Source organism: Brassica rapa, chromosome A03, assembly GCF_000309985.2.
Source record: "Brassica rapa cultivar Chiifu-401-42 chromosome A03, CAAS_Brap_v3.01, whole genome shotgun sequence".
In the NCBI taxonomy this organism is placed as follows: domain Eukaryota; kingdom Viridiplantae; phylum Streptophyta; class Magnoliopsida; order Brassicales; family Brassicaceae; genus Brassica; species Brassica rapa.
In genome coordinates this window covers 14116653-14134732 of record NC_024797.2, presented here as the reverse complement: position 1 = coordinate 14134732, position 18080 = coordinate 14116653, and the positions used below count along the sequence as shown (strand labels likewise).

The following is an 18080-nucleotide window of genomic DNA, read 5'->3' as shown; positions in this document are numbered from 1 at the left end:
TTTTTTAGAAAATTAAACCCCTCTTAACATTATTTATGCAAAAACGGTTGGGCCCCAATCGAAGCTCAAGCCCCTTGCCCCGTGTCTTAAGCCTTCCCTGATTCTAGCCTTCGATTGGTGAAGCTATTGTCCCAATACAAAGAAGGGTCAGATGTCGTATCCTGTGCAAGCAAAGCCGCAATTGCCGGTAAACCAAATCCCGCCTCCGGCCTATAATGGTAGTCTTCGGTTCCCATGGGTTACCCGCATGAACCTGTAACGTCCCGACCGTCCATTAACCGTGGACGGACGGGGCGTTATAGTTATGCTTCTAGAAACTGTGGAATGTAAGAAATGCATATCGAATCAAAAAGTGCAAAACTGTATCTTGTCTTGTGAAAGAGATGCTATATATGTTATCAAACCGAACTAGGGAGGCCTTTTCTTAAAACCGACCGAACTTCTAGTGAGTAATCAACCATTTGAAAAAGAGATGATTACTTGATTCCACTGTCATTCAAAACCTAATTATCATATCATTGTATTTTAAAAGAAGTAGCATCAGAATTTCATGAAAGGCTAAAACTCAATTGTGTTTCTCAAAAATGATTTTTTTTTTCTTTTTTGTAATATCCATCAATGTTCAGTCTTGTTTCACAATTTTTTTTAATTCTTATTCGTTTTAAGTTAGTCAAATTTTCAGGTTTTAGATGTTCATGAAACAATAAACAATTTAGCAAACGGAATGGCATCCGAAAAACAAAGTTTCATATAAGTTCATTTTGATGGATATGCAATGGTTTGAATGCCAAGAAGTGGACACCAACCATTGCAATGGAGAAATAAGTACGTAAGAATTTGACGTTAAGAAAATAATAATACAATACAAGCCTCCCTCTATTTATAAAGATAATTTGTTTGCACTACACGGCATCTCTTTAATTGCATAAAGCAAGCCAAAGAAGTATACAAACATGCTAGATGGTTCACTAGCCATGCAGCGATGATGATGGTGACGGTGGTGCCGTAAGAAAAGTAACAGGTGTGGGCACAGGCATGGTTATAGCAGTATGACTTTCAAGCCATATGAGAATTGAATTAATGGTAGGCCTTTTGGAAACATCATCTTGAACACACAATAAACCTATGTGAATGAGCTTCATTACTTGGTCTACTGGGATGTTGTTACTCGGCGCAGCCAAAGGATCGATGATCTCTGCATATTTTCCCTCATTCCACTTCTTCCATACCTGTAAAGAATTTTTTAACATTTCAATATCTTTAGGAAGAAAAGAAGAATGATGATCAAAATATGTGAAAATCTTACAAAATCTAGAAGCCCTTCTTGTTCTCCCTCTTCTTCTTCTTCTTCTTTCAAGTTTTTGTTTCTTTTGCCACTTATCATTTCTAGGAGCATAACACCAAAGCTATACACATCAGATTTAGCTGAGAATTGTCCATATGTCGCGTATTCTGGAGCCATATATCCACTGCATTAACCAAGTCACATTAAATGGAAATGTTTATGGAATAATTTTAAGAAAGGAAAAACAGAGCATACTTACTAGGTTCCAACTACTTTGCTAGTCTGTCCACGAGTCTGGTCCATGTTGAAAAGCCTTGCCATCCCAAAGTCTGCAACTTTAGGGTTCATCTCAGCGTCTAAGAGAATATTGCTTGCCTTCAAATCCCGGTGAATAATCCTCAACTGGGAATCTTCATGGAGATAAAGAAGCCCTCTTGCAACTCCTTCTATAATTCTGTACCTCACTTCCCATGTAAGAAGAAAACGTTTGGCTTCATCTGTAGATATCAAAGAATTTTTATTTTTTTAGATTTTGTTGTTTTCAAAAATTATTGTAACAAAATGGAATGGTCTAGTAAAGGAGGTTCACCAAATATGAAGTTGTCAAGGCTTGAATTGGGGACAAATTCGTAGACAAGAATCTCTTCATCTCCTTCATTACAAAACCCAAGGAGCTTAACAAGATTCCTATGTTGGAGTCTTGTCAAGAGTAAAACCTCATTCCTGAATTCCATATCTCCTTGCCCTGAACCTCTTGTTAATCTTTTTACCGCTATTTCTTGGCCGTTCGGTAACACCCCCTGAAAACCATTGTAATTCTATATGATCACTGACCCATCTAAATATAGGACTTATAAGATTATTTTACCTTGTAGACAGATCCAAATCCACCTTCACCAAGCTTCATTTCAGGAGAGAAGTCATGGGTTGCAGTTCGAAGCATTACAAAGTCAAACCGTAACATAGATTGACCATCATATGGATCAGAAGACTCTGCACATCACCATGAGACATGTAAGAAATCTATATATATATTCTAACTGTCAATGGGAAATACTAATACATTCCCTTGAGATTTGGCTCATATGTTATCTTGAATCGAATCTCATCCTTGGCCTATTTGGACAAATCTTATTTGGGTTGATAAAATGGGTTTTGATATCATATTTCATTATCTTAATTTAAACTTAAACCAATCGACTCTTATATACCAGGCATGTTAGAACTTCTAATATAATACATGATCTAACAAAACTTAATATATAGTGTTGTTTAAATAACTTTACCTTTGATTCCGGTGCGTGGCGTTTTTCTCTTCCAAGAACAGACTAAAGCAACAAATATAATAAGATTAATGATTGCAGGGATCACAATGATTGCAATATGTCTTCCTTCGAAATCTTTCTCGTCTCTCCCACAATCCAGAGCAGTCGGAGAAGCTTGACTAGGAGGAGCAAGAACCCTTGTAACATTACCAAAAGCTTTATAAAATTCAAAAAGATCCCACCGGAAATAACAGCTAGGCCGACCAACTCCACCTCCTAGTCTTCCCCAATACTGCCTTTGAAAGTCATTAACACTCTCTCTAAGACATCTGTTGCAGTCACTTGGCGATAAATCAGGCGTGCATTGCATCATCGCGTAAACATCTGGAATCTCTGTGAACTTTGTTCTTGTGGCGCTATAGTACTTGAGTACTGAGGAAGTGTCAGCCGTAGAAGCAGCATCGAGCGTCCTATTAACCATAGCAATCCATTCTTGGCTGAAGGTCATATTCTTGTATGATTCTATAACGTTCGGATTAGGGTTGATAGTAAATGGCGAAAGCTCTAGTTTGCCAAAAGTCGAGTGATTAGTGTAACGTAGATTGCATAAAACGTCATCGGCTTGTTCAGTGACCCACGAGAAAGACTCCATTTGGTGAGGACAGTTGGCTTTTGTGTCGTCAATGACATGCTCGAGGCATGTCTTACAAGCTTGGATATCGTAACCGCGTCTGCATAAGGCGACAACGTGGACACTATTGTTTCTGGATACGCTGCCAAGTGATGCGTTGTAGAAACCGCCGTTATTGACGACGTTAGAAGGAAGAGAAGATAAGAGGTTGTCTCGATTGACGCCGTAGTTTGGGGTGAAAAAGTCGCCGTAGCATTTGAAACTGGCGTGAACATGTTTTAGGGTTTGAAGGAACAGAATAAAAAAGAAGGGGGAAGTTATCATAACCCAACTCTTTCCCATTTACTCAAATTATCAAATCAATAGGATTGAAAAAATGAATCTGTATCTATTCTATTAATTTAGAGTCCTATTTTTTATCTACTTATAAATGTTGTCATTTAAGTTTGGACCTATTCATATTTCACTAGGAATATACCTTTAAAATAAGATATCTTTAAGTTCCCTTAATTTACTTTTAATATTACAAATGTGTCTCTCCTATTTTTATGGTTAACAACATTAACTTCATCCTAATTACTATACATTTGTAAAACATTCACCATTTATTTCATTTGAAACTACAGAGATTTCATTGTACTTAATTGTTTCTTATTTATTCATTTAAAAATTTTCAAAGCCTAATAGAGTTGCTGTTTTAGTTGTAAGGCATCAGAAATATACAACAACATTGGTTTGAATTTGATTATTAATATGAAATTATGGATGGTAAATTATAGTTATACAACTACATGATTTTTATAATATAATTAACTTTTAATATTTTCATAGCTATAGTGCTATATAAATATATAGTTGCTATATTATATGATTTTAATTAAACATATTTTACTCAAATGTGGGCTAACATATTATATCATCATTTCTAAAATGGTTAGTTATACTATAAAATATATAACTAAATGTATTGTAAATTAAATTAATTTAAAAAATGTATTGTATACAAAAATAATATTTAATAACAAAGTAAAATAAATAAATTAGATCAATATATATTTAAGAAATCTAAACAAGAAAATTTACATAATATTTAAAGCTAAAATGTAAATTTAATATCAAAATTATACATTTATAAAAGAAAAAAATATCCGCACGGACGTGCGGGTTCAAACTCTAGTTTTCATTATAGGAGACATGCCTAATATATAACACTAACTAATGTATATTTTTTGGTTAGACATGACAAATATATGACGTGAGAAATGGTTACCAGTTGACCTAGAAGATAAGATTTTGACTTGCATACTCGTTTTATTTTCTTTACTAGCTGAAATAATCTATATTTTTATTGTAAGAGATTTAATTATATAAAAGTCTAATTTCTTGGTTGTGTTTACAGTTTTATTGTTTAATATAAACCGTATAATTCTGGAGTTTTGGTCTATAATCTATGTTAGTGATGAGAGTTGACCGTTAATTATACAGAACTCTTCAGTAATCTCGAAACTCTTACAACTATTAAACAACCATCAATTTGATATCACAACTGTTTTTCTTTCATTTGGGTTTCATACTTTCATGGCCGTGTGGTCCTTAAAGAGTACATGGATTCTTTTTATTTTACCTGATCAAACACGTTACATAATAAATATATGAAAGCCTTAAAGAAAAATTACATCATAAATATCGGGAAAAACGTACATTGTTTCCAAAGTCGAAAGTCTTCAGTAGTCCAAAGTCAAACGTACACCAAGCAGTCTGCTTTTATTTCATTTTTTCAGTTTTCTTGAAGTTGCTTTGAGACTATTTTGGACAACTGGTTTCTTACCAACTAGAAGGTGGGGGTTAAGAGTAATGACACCATCATTCTTTTACCTAAAACAGTAAAACTCCTGCTTTCACTGGAAGTCAATCACAATATAAACATGGTACAAAATTTCAATATTAATGCATAAGATAAATATGACATTATTTTAAGAAGTACAAATATGTTTATATAAAAATAGATAAATAAATTAAATTAAAATACAAAGACATTATTTTAACCGCACTAGAGGAAGAGTTGTTCTGTTGGTTTAGGCCAGAGATCGATTCACCTCTAGTGCGAAATTATTAGTTTCACAAATGGCCATAAAGATATAAATCAATTTGAATATCTGGAAGAAGGTCTATCTGTGTGATGCATCTTACAACCAGAAGTTGTGTTTGGTTATTTAATGGACTTCAGTTTAATCTTTTTTCAGTTCAATAAAATAAATTTGTACATAGATAACTAAATTTACAAGTCTAGCGGTCGAAAGACTCAACGTAAACGCAGGGTCAAAGGACTAACCAAGATGTTTCCAGTATTTGTGCTTGTTTTTAATATAATATTATTTTTAACTTTTCCGTTATATTTGATGATATAAACATATCACGGTGCGGGGAAATTGCCATGCCACATAAATATAGCTTTTGGCCTGCAGCCAAGTGGCATTGATTCTCACACTAAGCAAGACTCACCCACGAGTTATTCCACATGTTATCCCAACCTAGTTAATTAGTCCAACTTTTATATTACGTTAATGTCCAAAAGTAAACTGACAAAACTGTATTCAAAGGGAGTTAATTGGCAGTTTGGCACAGCCTATGTCCCGTATCGAAAGGGTAACTCGACATTGACGAAGATTTCAGATGTGAACATGCAGATGACGTTGATGGTCATTGAAATATGTCTGTAAGTAAGGCTGGAAATCTTGTTCAAAAACAGCGGGTTTCACTCCGCCCCGCGCTGCGCATTAAGTTTTTTTTTTTTGTATATGGGACAAATGTGGGTTGACTGTAGGATATGGGACAAAAGCAGATCAACCATTTCTGTATTCGCCAATCCGCTAAAATTTCAAAAATATTTTTAGAAAATATTTTCATTTATCTAATTTTTAATTTTAAATATTTTATAATATCTAAACATTATTTTTAAAATTATTTATAAGAAAATATATTTAAAAAATAAATTATAATTTTAACTATTATTATATGGGGATAATTTGCGGATAATCTAAAAACTCGACGGATACGAATTTACTAAATTTTATTTGAAAATTACAAAGATTAATTTTTTTTGAAAAAAAATTGTCAATCCGCCACAACCAGTATCAAACGGGGCGGATCCTTTCTGATAGACCATGGATTTTACCCATTATTAGCCATGATATATAAGTATTTTAAGATATATTTACTACTATATAAAGTCTATTTAAAGTAATTATAGGTTCATGTACTTATTTGAGGAAAATGCTGTATTTGGAGCAATTTGGAGACGTTTTGAGAGCTTTGCTGAAAACAGAGAGAGTCGATTATTTGTCAGAATATCGACCGATAATTACCAAGCACAATCGATCGATGAAAGACTTGCATCATCGATCAATGGCAAAGCCATCTACGACTTAATGATAAAATTAGAAGATTGCAAGTTTCACAAAAGTTCCAATAATTACATTTTAAGTCCCTGACCGCCTGTTAGGCTCTATTATTAGGGTTTTGTATTATTTTAGAGGCAGACTTGCCTAGAGACTTTTTAGACCTAGTTTGGAGAGAAGTAAGAAACCACCATTGAAAGAAGAGAGAGCTTAAGTTTGGAGAGATAGATATGAACTACAAAACATAGAAGATCTTGAACTCTCTTGCTTTCATTTACTCCATTACTTACTCTTTATTATTCATTTATTTAAGTATTATTTAGACCATCATAGTCATATGCTTTATGAATATGTCTGAGTAGTCTTACTGTTAGTTTAGGTTTCTCAATAGGTTGATAAATGTATTACTGACTTAAACTGTTGCTAGGGTGTTTAAAAATATAGTTCTTCATCTAGTTGTTCTTAAAGCTAAGTTTAGGATTGATCAACCTTTAAACTTAGAATCTTAGGATTAATTGAGAACAAGCCATCGCTTGACTCAATACCTGAAATTAACTAGCATGATTTAACCGAATATGTACACACGAGAGTTGATCTAGCTAGTAAGTTAGAGAATATAAATCAAACCTATCCGTAAAGCTTTCTGGAAGAAGCATCGATCGACGCAACGATAGTTCTCTCGATCAATATTTTGATAGGTGTATCGATCGATATTCTTAACGAATCATCGATTGACACTTTCTCGCGATTAACATACGATAGTTAAAATTCGAGATCCATATTAGATAATCAAATTGATTATATCTGAGTTTAAATTCAAGAACAATTAATATCAATAAACCCCTAAAACCCCAAATTAAGTTATTTACTTATCATACCTGAGAATATACCTGAATCTAGATATTTTCCCAACTGTTAACAACCTCAAATCAAACCAATCGAGCAATTACTTAGCTCACCAATTCATGTACTGCTTTAAAACCTATTAATCTAGCTTTACTTCAAAGAATATAGATCTATTGTGTAATTCTAGAGTCTCTGTGGATTCGATCCCTAAATACTAGAACTGAACTTCTTATATGAGAGAGTAATTTACTTTTTAGTGTAATTTGAGTGATATCACTTTTCCAATACTATTTATATGAAAATAGCTGGGATCTATAAGAAGATGAATGTTGCAGCTGTATTATGTCTCATCCGACAATTGAATCAGAAGATTGAGACCCATAAACCAAAATAGCACAAAACAAGATCTATTTGGTATTTATGTCGGGTTCAGATTCGTTTTATCGGATCGGGTTTGATTCGAGTTTTCGTATTTGGTTTATTGCTCAGCCCTAATTTTAGTAATTTATAGTTATTTTAAAAAATTCAAAATATAAGATATAAGAACAATCTAAAATTTATTATATGGTTAATGTGATTTTTTTAATTTCTTTCTTTTTTTTGCCAACAAACGGTTATTCTATTACTCAAATTTGAGTTGGTCTGGATAACCAGACCGAAATAGAACAACCAATAAAAAAAGAGTTTTTAATTTCTTTTAATAATATAAATATTAAATAAAAATGATGGAGGATACCAAAATTGTTATCAAATATTTATATATGTGTTAATTATACATGTAACTCCTTAGCTTTTATTTAAGAAAAAACTGAAAAATATTTTTTCAGTACACTACTAATTAATTTGATAGTTAGTTTTATGAAAAAAATATAATATATATTTAGATGGATCAACATATTTTCTAAAGATTTTAAGAATCATTTTAGTGATGACATGTGGATACCTCAAATATTGCAATGTTTCTTAATTAATATATAAGAGATTTGATCGATTACTGATCATAAACAACGAGAGTTTTCTGAGAGAAAGAAGAATGTTCTTGTAATGTAATTGAAAGAATAATGCACACTTGTATGTATGAGTTTACATAGAGCTCTTCGATTCAACGAGGACTTAACTCGCTGACTGATAACTTGTTCAATGACAGAGTACCAGCTTCACCTTTGGCTTGATTCATTGCATCGGTTCTATGCAACTCGGTCGTGGTGAAAGCAGCAATGGTAGGTAAAGGAATCGCGATAGTGTCACTACTAAGCCATTGAATAACCAAACTCATGGTTGGTCTCTTTGCAACATTTTCTTGAACGCACAACAAACCAATGTGGATGAATCTCAGGATTTCATTTGTTGGGGTCCTACTCAAGACAGGATCTATGATACTGGCAGCCTCGCCGGCCACCCAAGACTTCCAAGCCTATACATATACTTAGTAATCAATAATTTTTTGAGACCCATTTGTGTGTTCAAGTAAGAAAAGGAGTGATAATTATATGCTTACATATGCGGGTAGGCCCAAGGATTCAAAGTAATTCTTGTTACTTTGACCGGTTATCATCTCCAAAAGCACAACCCCAAAACTGTAAACGTCGGTTTTGGCTGAAAATCTTCCGTTCTTAACGTACTCAGGAGGCATATAGCCACTGCAATCATACAAATGTAACATGAGGGGTGATCTTATTCAATAATCTCTGAAATAAAATGACATTAATGATAATCCTAATATCCAGAATCTCTCAAATTTCTATTTTATATAACATAACATCCATCAGTATCTATGTAAGAGATAGATCATCCAAGTCTAATACAAATTATACTTACTGAGTTAAAGAAATTGATCAAATTCTGATTTCGTGTTTAGTCTAACTTGTGAAATCTTTTTATGTTTTCCTTATTGTTTATACTCCTTCCGTTTCTTTTTGTTTTATATGTCTTCTAGGTTTTTAAACACATATTAAGAAAATCACTAAATTTATTATTTTACCCCTTAATTTATATATTATTTTATATGATTATTTTAATTAATGAACAAAGAGAATACGGTTAAAACTAGAAAAACTATAAATAAATGCACTGAAAATATAAAACGACACTTAATATAAAACAAATTTTAAACTCTAAAATAAAGGGAGTATTTAATATTTTATTTCAATGATTTTAATGGACTTTTTTTTTGAAACAAATTTCAATCGGCTTTATTTTGTAATTTTCAATCATAATTGTTGGTGGTTCTATACTTACAAGGTTCCAACGCGCCTCCTTGTCACTCCTTTAGTCTGGTCCATGTTAAATAACCTCGCCATCCCAAAGTCTGAAACTTTGGGGTTCATATCAGCATCTAAAAGAATGTTGCTCGCCTTCAAGTCTCGGTGAATAATCCTCAGCTGAGAATCTTCGTGTAGATAAAGAAGACCTCGAGCAACTCCTTCAATGATTCTGTACCTCACATTCCATGTCAGTAGCACACGCTTCTCTTGATCTACAGATTTCCAAAGAATCATCAATACTAAAACTTTATAGTTCCAAAAAATGCAGCATCTCCCATCAAAAAGGCTTACTGAATATGAAATGATCAAGACTTGAATTCGGGACATGCTCGTAGATAAGAATATCTTCTTCTCCTTCACTACAGAACCCTAGAAGCTTAACTAGATTCCTATGTTGGAGTCTTGTCAAGAGTAAGACCTCATTCTTGAACTCCATCTCTCCTTGCCCTGAGCCTCTTGTTAATCTTTTTACTGCTATTTCCTGCCCACTCGGTAATATCCCCTAAAAACAATTCTCATACGATAAGATCTTTGACCGATCTAATGATTTTATACAAGTTTTTTTTACCTTGTAGACAGATCCAAATCCACCTTGGCCGATCTTATTTTCAGGGGAGAAGTCACGGGTTGCGACTAGGACCATGCTAAGATCGAACCGCAGCATAAACTGACTATCGGAAATACAGTCCTCCTCTGTACAGACTAACCAAAAGAAACTTACGAGCAAACATACATTATAAAAGCTGACTGAAAATAATGAGAGCGTACCACTGGTTTCGTCTTTAGATTTTTTTATCTGGCGATATGCTCTGATCAGACCAAGAAGCACAAAAAGATGAATGACGGTAGGAACCACAACTATCGCAATAATTGTTCCTGCAAAAATTTACTCGTCTTTAATGTATGTGAAACTCAAATAATTATATAGGCGGCAATGAACATAACTCATAATTTTGTTTCAAACCTTTCAAGCTAGTAGCAGATGTTGCTTGTGCTTGAGGAATCAAAGGTCTAGGAGGGGCAGGAACTCTTGTTATATTAGCAAAAGCACCGTAAAAAGAGTAAAGATTCCACCGGAAAAGACAGCCTGGTCGACAAATTGTACCTCCATCTTTTCCCCAAGACACATCTCTAAAATACGTAACGCACTCTTCCAGACATGTCTTACACTCGCCTGAAGTTATGTCGGGTGTGCATTGCATCATCATGTAAACATTTGGAAACTCCACAAACTCTACATTAGCTACTCCATAATACTTGAGAACCGATGCAGAAGTGTTGACGATTGCAGCTTCAAGTGTTCGGTTAACGGTTGCTTCCCATTCTTGGCGGAAGAGGGTCATGTTTTTGGTGGATGAGTCGATATTGACGGGACTTACGTCATTCGTAGCTGGTCCAAGATCGAGTTTCTGAAAAGTTGAGTGGTTTGTTGCACGTACAAGACAAGATACCTGGTCTGCATCGTCACCGTCCCAGTCGAACGATTCCACGCGATCAGAACAACTTGTTTTTATCTGTCGAATGGCTTTTTCAACGCAGTTGATACAAGCTTGCCGCTCGTATCCTCTTCTGCAGAGGGCAACAGCGTGAACGCTATTGAGTGAGGCGTTATAGAATCCACGGTTGGTGATGACTTGAGAAGCAAGAGAGGAAAAGAGAGAATCGCGGTTTTGGCCGTAGCTACTGTTGGCGGTGAAGGTGTCACCTACGCAGTGGAAGCCGGCTTTAACTCCGTTGAGAGTTTGAAAAAGAAGGGAAATAGAGAGTAAAATCGTAGCAATGTTTTTCATTATAATTGTTATGAAATGGAGATTAGGGCTATGTTAATTGTTATATTTGCTTAAAAAATATATAGGTGTATGAGAGATTTGTTTTTGGTCTAGGATTCATCTACTAGCCCGTCTCCCCAGTTCACTTCCTCCACAGAATGAATCTACAGACATATCTCAATGACTAATTCAATGACCATCCAAGTCACCCTCATGTTCAGTGTTCACATATAGTCTTCGTCAAGGCGTCAACGTACCAGCGCCGAGTTGAATACTAATTCGTTGTTACCCTTTCAATACGGCCACTGTGTCAATTTTCTTTTCTGCTTTACTTATTATGAAAGTTTGAATAATTAGTACTCGTGGGCGACTCTTGCTTCTTTACCTCGAAAGAGTCCCAATATCTAGAACCCCTAAGATCATTTCCAATGTATTACTCCAAATTTTACTCCAAAATGGTGTAACTCCAAAATGGAGTTGGATTTTCCTCCAATGTATTACTCCATTTTTACTATAAAAAAAGGATTTTTTTTTTCATTTAGTTAATAATTGTTATTAGTAGTACCTTCAACTTATAAAAAATTAACAATTAACCCAACTATTTTATGTTTACAAAATTTCTATAATAATATATTTTATTTAAATTAAATATTTATCATTAAAAATACAACTATAGATTATCTTCCAATTTCAATTCGTGCAGATTTTATCATATGCAATTTTTCTAATTCAAAAATATTTTTATGCATTAAAAGAACATAAAGAAAAAACAAAGTTTTGTTTTGTTGAATTATGTATTGGGTCCTATTGTTTGTTTGTGCAGATATCAAGTTCAACAAGTACAAATGTTATCAATCAAAATTTTGACACACAAGATTAAAAAACTCATCTATTCCGTTTGAATAATACTTTACCGATTTTGGTAGTTTCGAAAACAATTTACAGAATTAATTATTAAATTACTTATTTATAATATATTATATTTATTTTATATTTTTTATTCTTAGTTTTGACTTTTATGAGTTTATGCATATTTTCTGTAAACTATAAAGTAATCTTTTGCTGAGTATTATATTTTTTTTATGTTATTATATTATTTTAAGTATGAAATAAAAACATTAAAAATTAAAAGGACCATTTCATAAATATAAAACGTTCAACTCCAAAATGGAGTAATGGGTAAGATTACTCCATAAATGGAGTAACCCTAGCTATTACTCCATTTTAGACTTGAATATGGAGTAGGGTTGGAGAAGATTTTACTCCATAATTGAGTTTAGAGTTGAATATGGAGTAGGGTTGGAGAAGATTTTACTCCATAATTGAGTTTAGAGTTGAATATGGAGTGGGGTTGGAGATGCCCTAAGCATAATATATTTGAAAAGTAGTAGCAGATGTCTTCGCTAAAGTACTTGGAAGACGCTCACAATTGGGAGTGTATTAGAGCATTGGAAATGACACACTATTTACTCCTCTATAATTTATACTAAAATAGAGTAATTTTATTATAGTAACTCTTTCTCCAATGTATAATTCTATAATAGAATTATTTAATTTTAGTGTAAATTATAGAGAAAAATCGAAAACCATTGGAGATAGATTTTAGAAAATATATGTTCTGGTTTATGTATATATCGGTTTCTGTAATTATCATATCTATAGTTTTTTGTAATTAAATATTATATTAATTGTCTCAAACCAGGTTTGGTTTACTGATTACATTGAAAGGATAGGATGAAATAAAACCAAGATCAAAATAAACCAAAATTTGGATTCCCCAAGTTTCGAAAAAACTCTAGAAACTAAACCAGTGCAACAGTCGTCTCTAAATCACCGCCGCTGGCAAGCCTGAGCCTCTTGTTTTGTATCACTACAATCATAATTCTCAGAGCCGACGGTGAAAGACCTCGACGTAATACAAGCATTACCAGTGGTTCGACTAGAGCCTAACCAAACTGCCCACACCAACCACGTAGGAGATACCAGCGACAGAGGTTCATTCCAAAGAGTGCATCTTAACAACCAGAAGGGATTTTGGCATGAAAACAGTTTCTACGGATAGTCAAATCAACAATGTATCACTGGGTATTGGAATCACAAGGAAGATTCATGGATCAAGAAGATATGGAGTTTACAATTCATGCCATATTCTGAGCCATCGTTAGCGCCGGCCTGGAGCACACACAACATAAACGACGGATTGAAGCCCATGAGCTGTATAATTTTTTTTTCCACTATGTAAATTTTTGTTTATAATTTTTCCTATGTAAAGATATAAATTTATTTATTTTGGCTTAGGGTAATAGAAAAAATTCTGAATCTTTGGACCAGGTTCTGGCCATCGTACTAATCAGAAATAAAGAGTTAGACATGGACTCACTAAATCCTAACAGAGACCTCTTCTTTTCTTAGACCTCGATTGGTACAACTAATGACAACCAATATGCTAGATGGTAGAGCAATAAATGATTTATATATAAAATTAACATATCATATATAATTAACTTATTTCTGAATAATATAGGTATATTATCTATTTTAATTTTTATATTTTTATTGGCAATAATGAATTATATATTAAATGCAAAATAATTTTATTGAAAACAAATTTAAATTTTATTTAAAATTTTATTTTAAAATTCAAAGTTTTATTTTAAAAATTTAAAAATTTATTTTTAGAATTTTAAATTTTTTAATTTTTATTCAAAAAGTTTTTTTTAGAAAAAATAAATTTTATTAAAAAAAGTTTATATAGTTTTTAGATATAAATATAATTTGTGATATTATTATATAAAATAAGTTAATTCTATTAAATCATATGCTAATGCTCTGAATCAGCTCTAAGTTGTACATAAAGGTTGTATTTAACACATATAATACACACTATATCATAATTACATTATTGCTACGGTTTTTTAGTACATTATAATTTTTTGGAGGTTGTTCCTGCCAATTTTCCAACTTCGGTCTACGTGTTTCGTGGATATCAAAAATCGAAATTTACTATCTGATACTTTTGTTTTAAATAAAGTTTTTCTTTGTCTAAATGTGTAAATTGACGGAAGGCTTAATTAAATATTAAAAATTTGTGTGATGTATTTTTTTCACCGTTTGATGTATTCAAACAGATGCGTATTATTCTGATATGTTGAAATTATTATAACGTTTTGGTCAACTCTTTTATGTCAACTGCTTCTCGATCTTTTTCTCTATCCACCGTAACGAAAACGTTCATGTTTAAATTTTCTGCAAAAAGTAATTTTAATAATTATTTTGCATGTATATATATTTAGGAGGTATCACTTTTTTTACCACTAAAAATGTTTATGAGTAGCCAAAAATTATTGCTGACAGAAAAAAAAGTAACCAAAAATTATTGAATTCATAGTAGAAAAACTCATACTCTACCAAATAAGAAATTTTTTCTTCATAACGAAGGACCATTGGAAAAAAGAGACTATAAATAGTATTCCTAAAATTTGAAGAAACACTATTCATGAAGTTATTTTAATGTTTAATTTTATTTACTTATAAACTAGTTCTTAAACTTTTATATCATTTTGTTTAAATCTGAAAAGATACAATATTTTAGTTTTATAATTTATAAAAATTATTAATAGTTTAGTAATATAATTTTAAGCTTATATAAATTATTATATCTTTATAGGAACTAAAATTATGTATATAATAAAGATTTAGTTCAATTAAAATTATATTTGAGTAAAATTTTGTAAGTTTTATAAAAATAAGCATTTTGGAATTAATAAATAGTAATAATATAATATACTAAGTATTCTTTTCGAGGAAGAATATGAAAAAAATCATTGGCCAGTACTGACTGAAGTTTTGTTTTTGTATTTAGGTCCTTGTAGTATCATAGGTCAAGTATTTAGATACTAAATGGGTCAAGTATTTAGGATTTGATTGGTGACATGCATTACACTTGATTTAGTTTGATCTAGACACAAAAATTTAAAACGTTACCAATTATGAATTAGTTTTGAGTTCTTGAAGTTTTGTTTGAGTTATCTAATAACTTAAAGAATTAGTTATTTATGACATATTTGATTATTTACATTAATAATAAATCAACTATAATTTTTTTTAATTATAACAAAATCTATGGAGGAAAAATGTAACAAAATATTACTTAAAATTTAAATATTTTTATAAAATAACATATTTAATTTCGTAATTAGTAATATAAATTGTTATAAATTGATGTTAACTAAAATTTTATTATAAAAAAAAAACTATATACTACTTTTAATAAATTCTATAATTATATTTTCTATTATATAAAAATAGAAGTGTTATATGAATTAAATATGAAAATTCTATTAAATAGGTAAATTAACAAAAAAAAATTGTTTCATTTAAATAAATTATCACTCATCATTAAAATGGTTTAAAATTTATAAAATATATAATATTTTATAAAAAGTAAATTTATTAATATAGGTTAAACTCTTATATCTACAACTATATGTTATTTTTTATTTTATTTTGAAATTCTCAACAATATATTGTTTAAAATTTTTATATACAAAAATATAATAGTATATAATAACCTTTAGTTCATATACTATTTAAACAATATGTTATTAGAAAACAATGAAATTTAAGTAATTCATCTAAAATATTAATGATAAATCAAATTATGATTTTTTATTTTAACTATAACAAAATCTATTGAGAAAAATTTAGAAAATATTAAAAAATTCAAATATTATTTTTATAAAATAATGTATTAATGTAGTAACAAAAACAAATTCAAAATTTATGTAATTTTCCAAACTTAAAAACAGTACTGTAATTTTTCAAAATTTTCTTGACAGAATATAAAATTTTGAAAATAAATATAAAATCAAAAATTATAAGTTTTCACATTTAAAAAAAAAAAGAGAAAATCATAAATAGATGATAAAGAATAACTTTTTGAAATGCATTACGAAAAAACAATATAGTTTGTAAAAAATTAAAGCAATCTAATATTTTAAATTCCTAATTAAAAATAACAAAAAACTTAATATCATAAACATTCAAAAATACTCTATAAATATAATTTACTAAAATAATATGATAGATGCTATTATGTATAAAAATTACTAAAATAATAGGGCTATAGTATTTAAACAAAACAGTATTTTACTTATAAATCCTGTAAAATACCAAAATAATATATGTTAAAGTATATTTTTTAAAAACAACATGTAAATATAAATGATCTTAAACATATTTCTTTTCTATAATATAAATAAATAAATTTTAAAAATGTAATATAGAAAAATGTATATTTTAAAGAAAAATATATATTTTGAAAGATTTTATAATATTTGATTATTTCATATTGTTATTTTATTGTACCTGGATTTAGTAAGTAATACAAATTAGCAACAAAGTAAAATATATTAAAAAAATCACTATATTCTAATAATGCCGAATTAGAAATATAAACAATAATATTATTGTGTTACATAATATATAATATGTATTAAAATTGAAATTATATATTTAAAAAAATTGCAATAATATCAAATATATTTATAAAATAAAAGAATATCTGCACGTACGTACGGTTTAAAATCTAGTAATTTATTATTATTGAGTTATAATGTTGAGTTATACTTTTTGTAAAAGTGATAACTCAAATGTTAAACCAACATCAACCAAAATCTCATGTATTAAGATTTGAGTTAAAGAAAATTATTGGATTTTCTATTAACTACCCACGTACATTTTTTTTTATTTTAAAAAATTAAACTATTTACATATATTTTAATATAGTTGACGTCAGAAAACAAGAGTCTTTAGATTTTTGTTTGTTAAGAACGTACGTAATTGTAACTAATAAAATATATTTAATAATTTAAATAGCTATCTGGTTGTTAGCCAAAGATTTTTTTTCTGAAAAAATAACTTTAATAAATTAATAATTTTTGTCTATAATTTTAGTTTTTGATTTTTTTGGTAATTTAAATTTTATGTAAATAAACTATTCGTATATTTTCACTTAATTAGTTAATCAAAATTGTTCCTATAATTTTAAGTGTTAATATTGTTGATACTTAAAAATTTATGTACATAAATTATTTATACGTTTGTTAATATTTTAATTTCATTTTTCTTTGACAACATAAGAGGCTGTTAGCCAAATCGGAGGTAGAAAATCGACATATAGTATAGCTGAAGGAAAACTCATTGCACTACGTGCAAACTTGTCCGTCATTGTGTTTTGTGCCTTTAGAAGTATGGTCTTAAAATTAGAGAAGAAAGTCTTACTGCAGCAGAATTCTTCTATGTAGCAAACGCTGACTATTTTTTAGGTGAAGACATCTTTACCAATTGAAAATAATCTGAGAGGATTTCATTTGTTGGAGTCCTACTCAAGACAAGATCGATGATACTCTTAGCCTCACCGGCCACCCAACACTTCCAAGCCTAGTGTACATTATCATAAATTTACAATCAATCAACTTATGAGACTCATTTGTGTGTTCAATTAAGCAAAAAAGAGTGATGATTATATGCTTACGTATGTGGGGAGCCCCATGGCTTCGAAGTAGTTATTGTTACTTTGACCGGTTATCAACTCCAAAAGCACAACCCCGAAACTGTAGAC

The 18080-nt window shown here is 30.5% G+C and overlaps 2 protein-coding genes across 4 annotated transcripts; both read right to left on the bottom strand.

Moving 5' to 3' along the window:
• Window positions 1-711: 711 nt before the first annotated feature.
• LOC103858667 (cysteine-rich receptor-like protein kinase 37) lies at window positions 712-5216 on the bottom strand. Its single transcript, XM_009136065.2, has 6 exons — window positions 2572-5216; window positions 2154-2278; window positions 1875-2085; window positions 1545-1782; window positions 1307-1469; window positions 712-1229 (listed from the first exon to the last, which is right to left on the bottom strand). The coding sequence occupies exons 1-6, from the start codon at window positions 3521-3523 to the stop codon at window positions 969-971; spliced, it is 1950 nt and encodes a 649-aa protein (XP_009134313.1). The 5' UTR covers window positions 3524-5216; the 3' UTR covers window positions 712-968.
• Window positions 5217-7300: 2084 nt separating this feature from the next.
• Window positions 7301-13248, bottom strand: LOC103858666 (cysteine-rich receptor-like protein kinase 38). 3 transcript variants are annotated; one of them, XM_009136063.3, is made up of 7 exons: window positions 10654-13248; window positions 10458-10565; window positions 10258-10391; window positions 9981-10191; window positions 9664-9901; window positions 8924-9065; window positions 7301-8839 (listed from the first exon to the last, which is right to left on the bottom strand). In XM_009136063.3, the coding sequence occupies exons 1-7, from the start codon at window positions 11477-11479 to the stop codon at window positions 8528-8530; spliced, it is 1971 nt and encodes a 656-aa protein (XP_009134311.1). In that variant the 5' UTR covers window positions 11480-13248; the 3' UTR covers window positions 7301-8527. The 3 variants fall into 3 exon arrangements, with proteins under 3 accessions (XP_009134311.1, XP_009134310.1, XP_009134312.1); XM_009136064.3 differs by having other exon boundaries at window positions 8528-8839; window positions 10258-10382; window positions 10654-11479; XM_009136062.3 differs by having other exon boundaries at window positions 10258-10565.
• Window positions 13249-18080: the final 4832 nt, after the last annotated feature.

What these genes read in the sequence shown, in the direction of transcription:
- LOC103858667 (XM_009136065.2), bottom strand. Translation starts at nt 3,523, where the DNA reads ATGGGAAAGAGTTGGGTTATGATAACTTCCCCCTTCTTTTTTATTCTG. An exon ending in GCCACGCACCGGAATCAAAG is followed by an intron (nt 2,279 to 2,571) that starts GTAAAGTTATTT and finishes GGTGATGTGCAG; the next exon opens with AGTCTTCTGATCCATATGAT. An exon ending in AGCAAAGTAGTTGGAACCTA is followed by an intron (nt 1,470 to 1,544) that starts GTAAGTATGCTC and finishes TGGTTAATGCAG; the next exon opens with TGGATATATGGCTCCAGAAT.
- LOC103858666 (XM_009136062.3), bottom strand. Translation starts at nt 11,479, where the DNA reads ATGAAAAACATTGCTACGATTTTACTCTCTATTTCCCTTCTTTTTCAA. An exon ending in TCTTGATCATTTCATATTCA is followed by an intron (nt 9,902 to 9,980) that starts GTAAGCCTTTTT and finishes GGAAATCTGTAG; the next exon opens with ATCAAGAGAAGCGTGTGCTA. An exon ending in AGGAGGCGCGTTGGAACCTT is followed by an intron (nt 9,066 to 9,663) that starts GTAAGTATAGAA and finishes GTATGATTGCAG; the next exon opens with TGGCTATATGCCTCCTGAGT.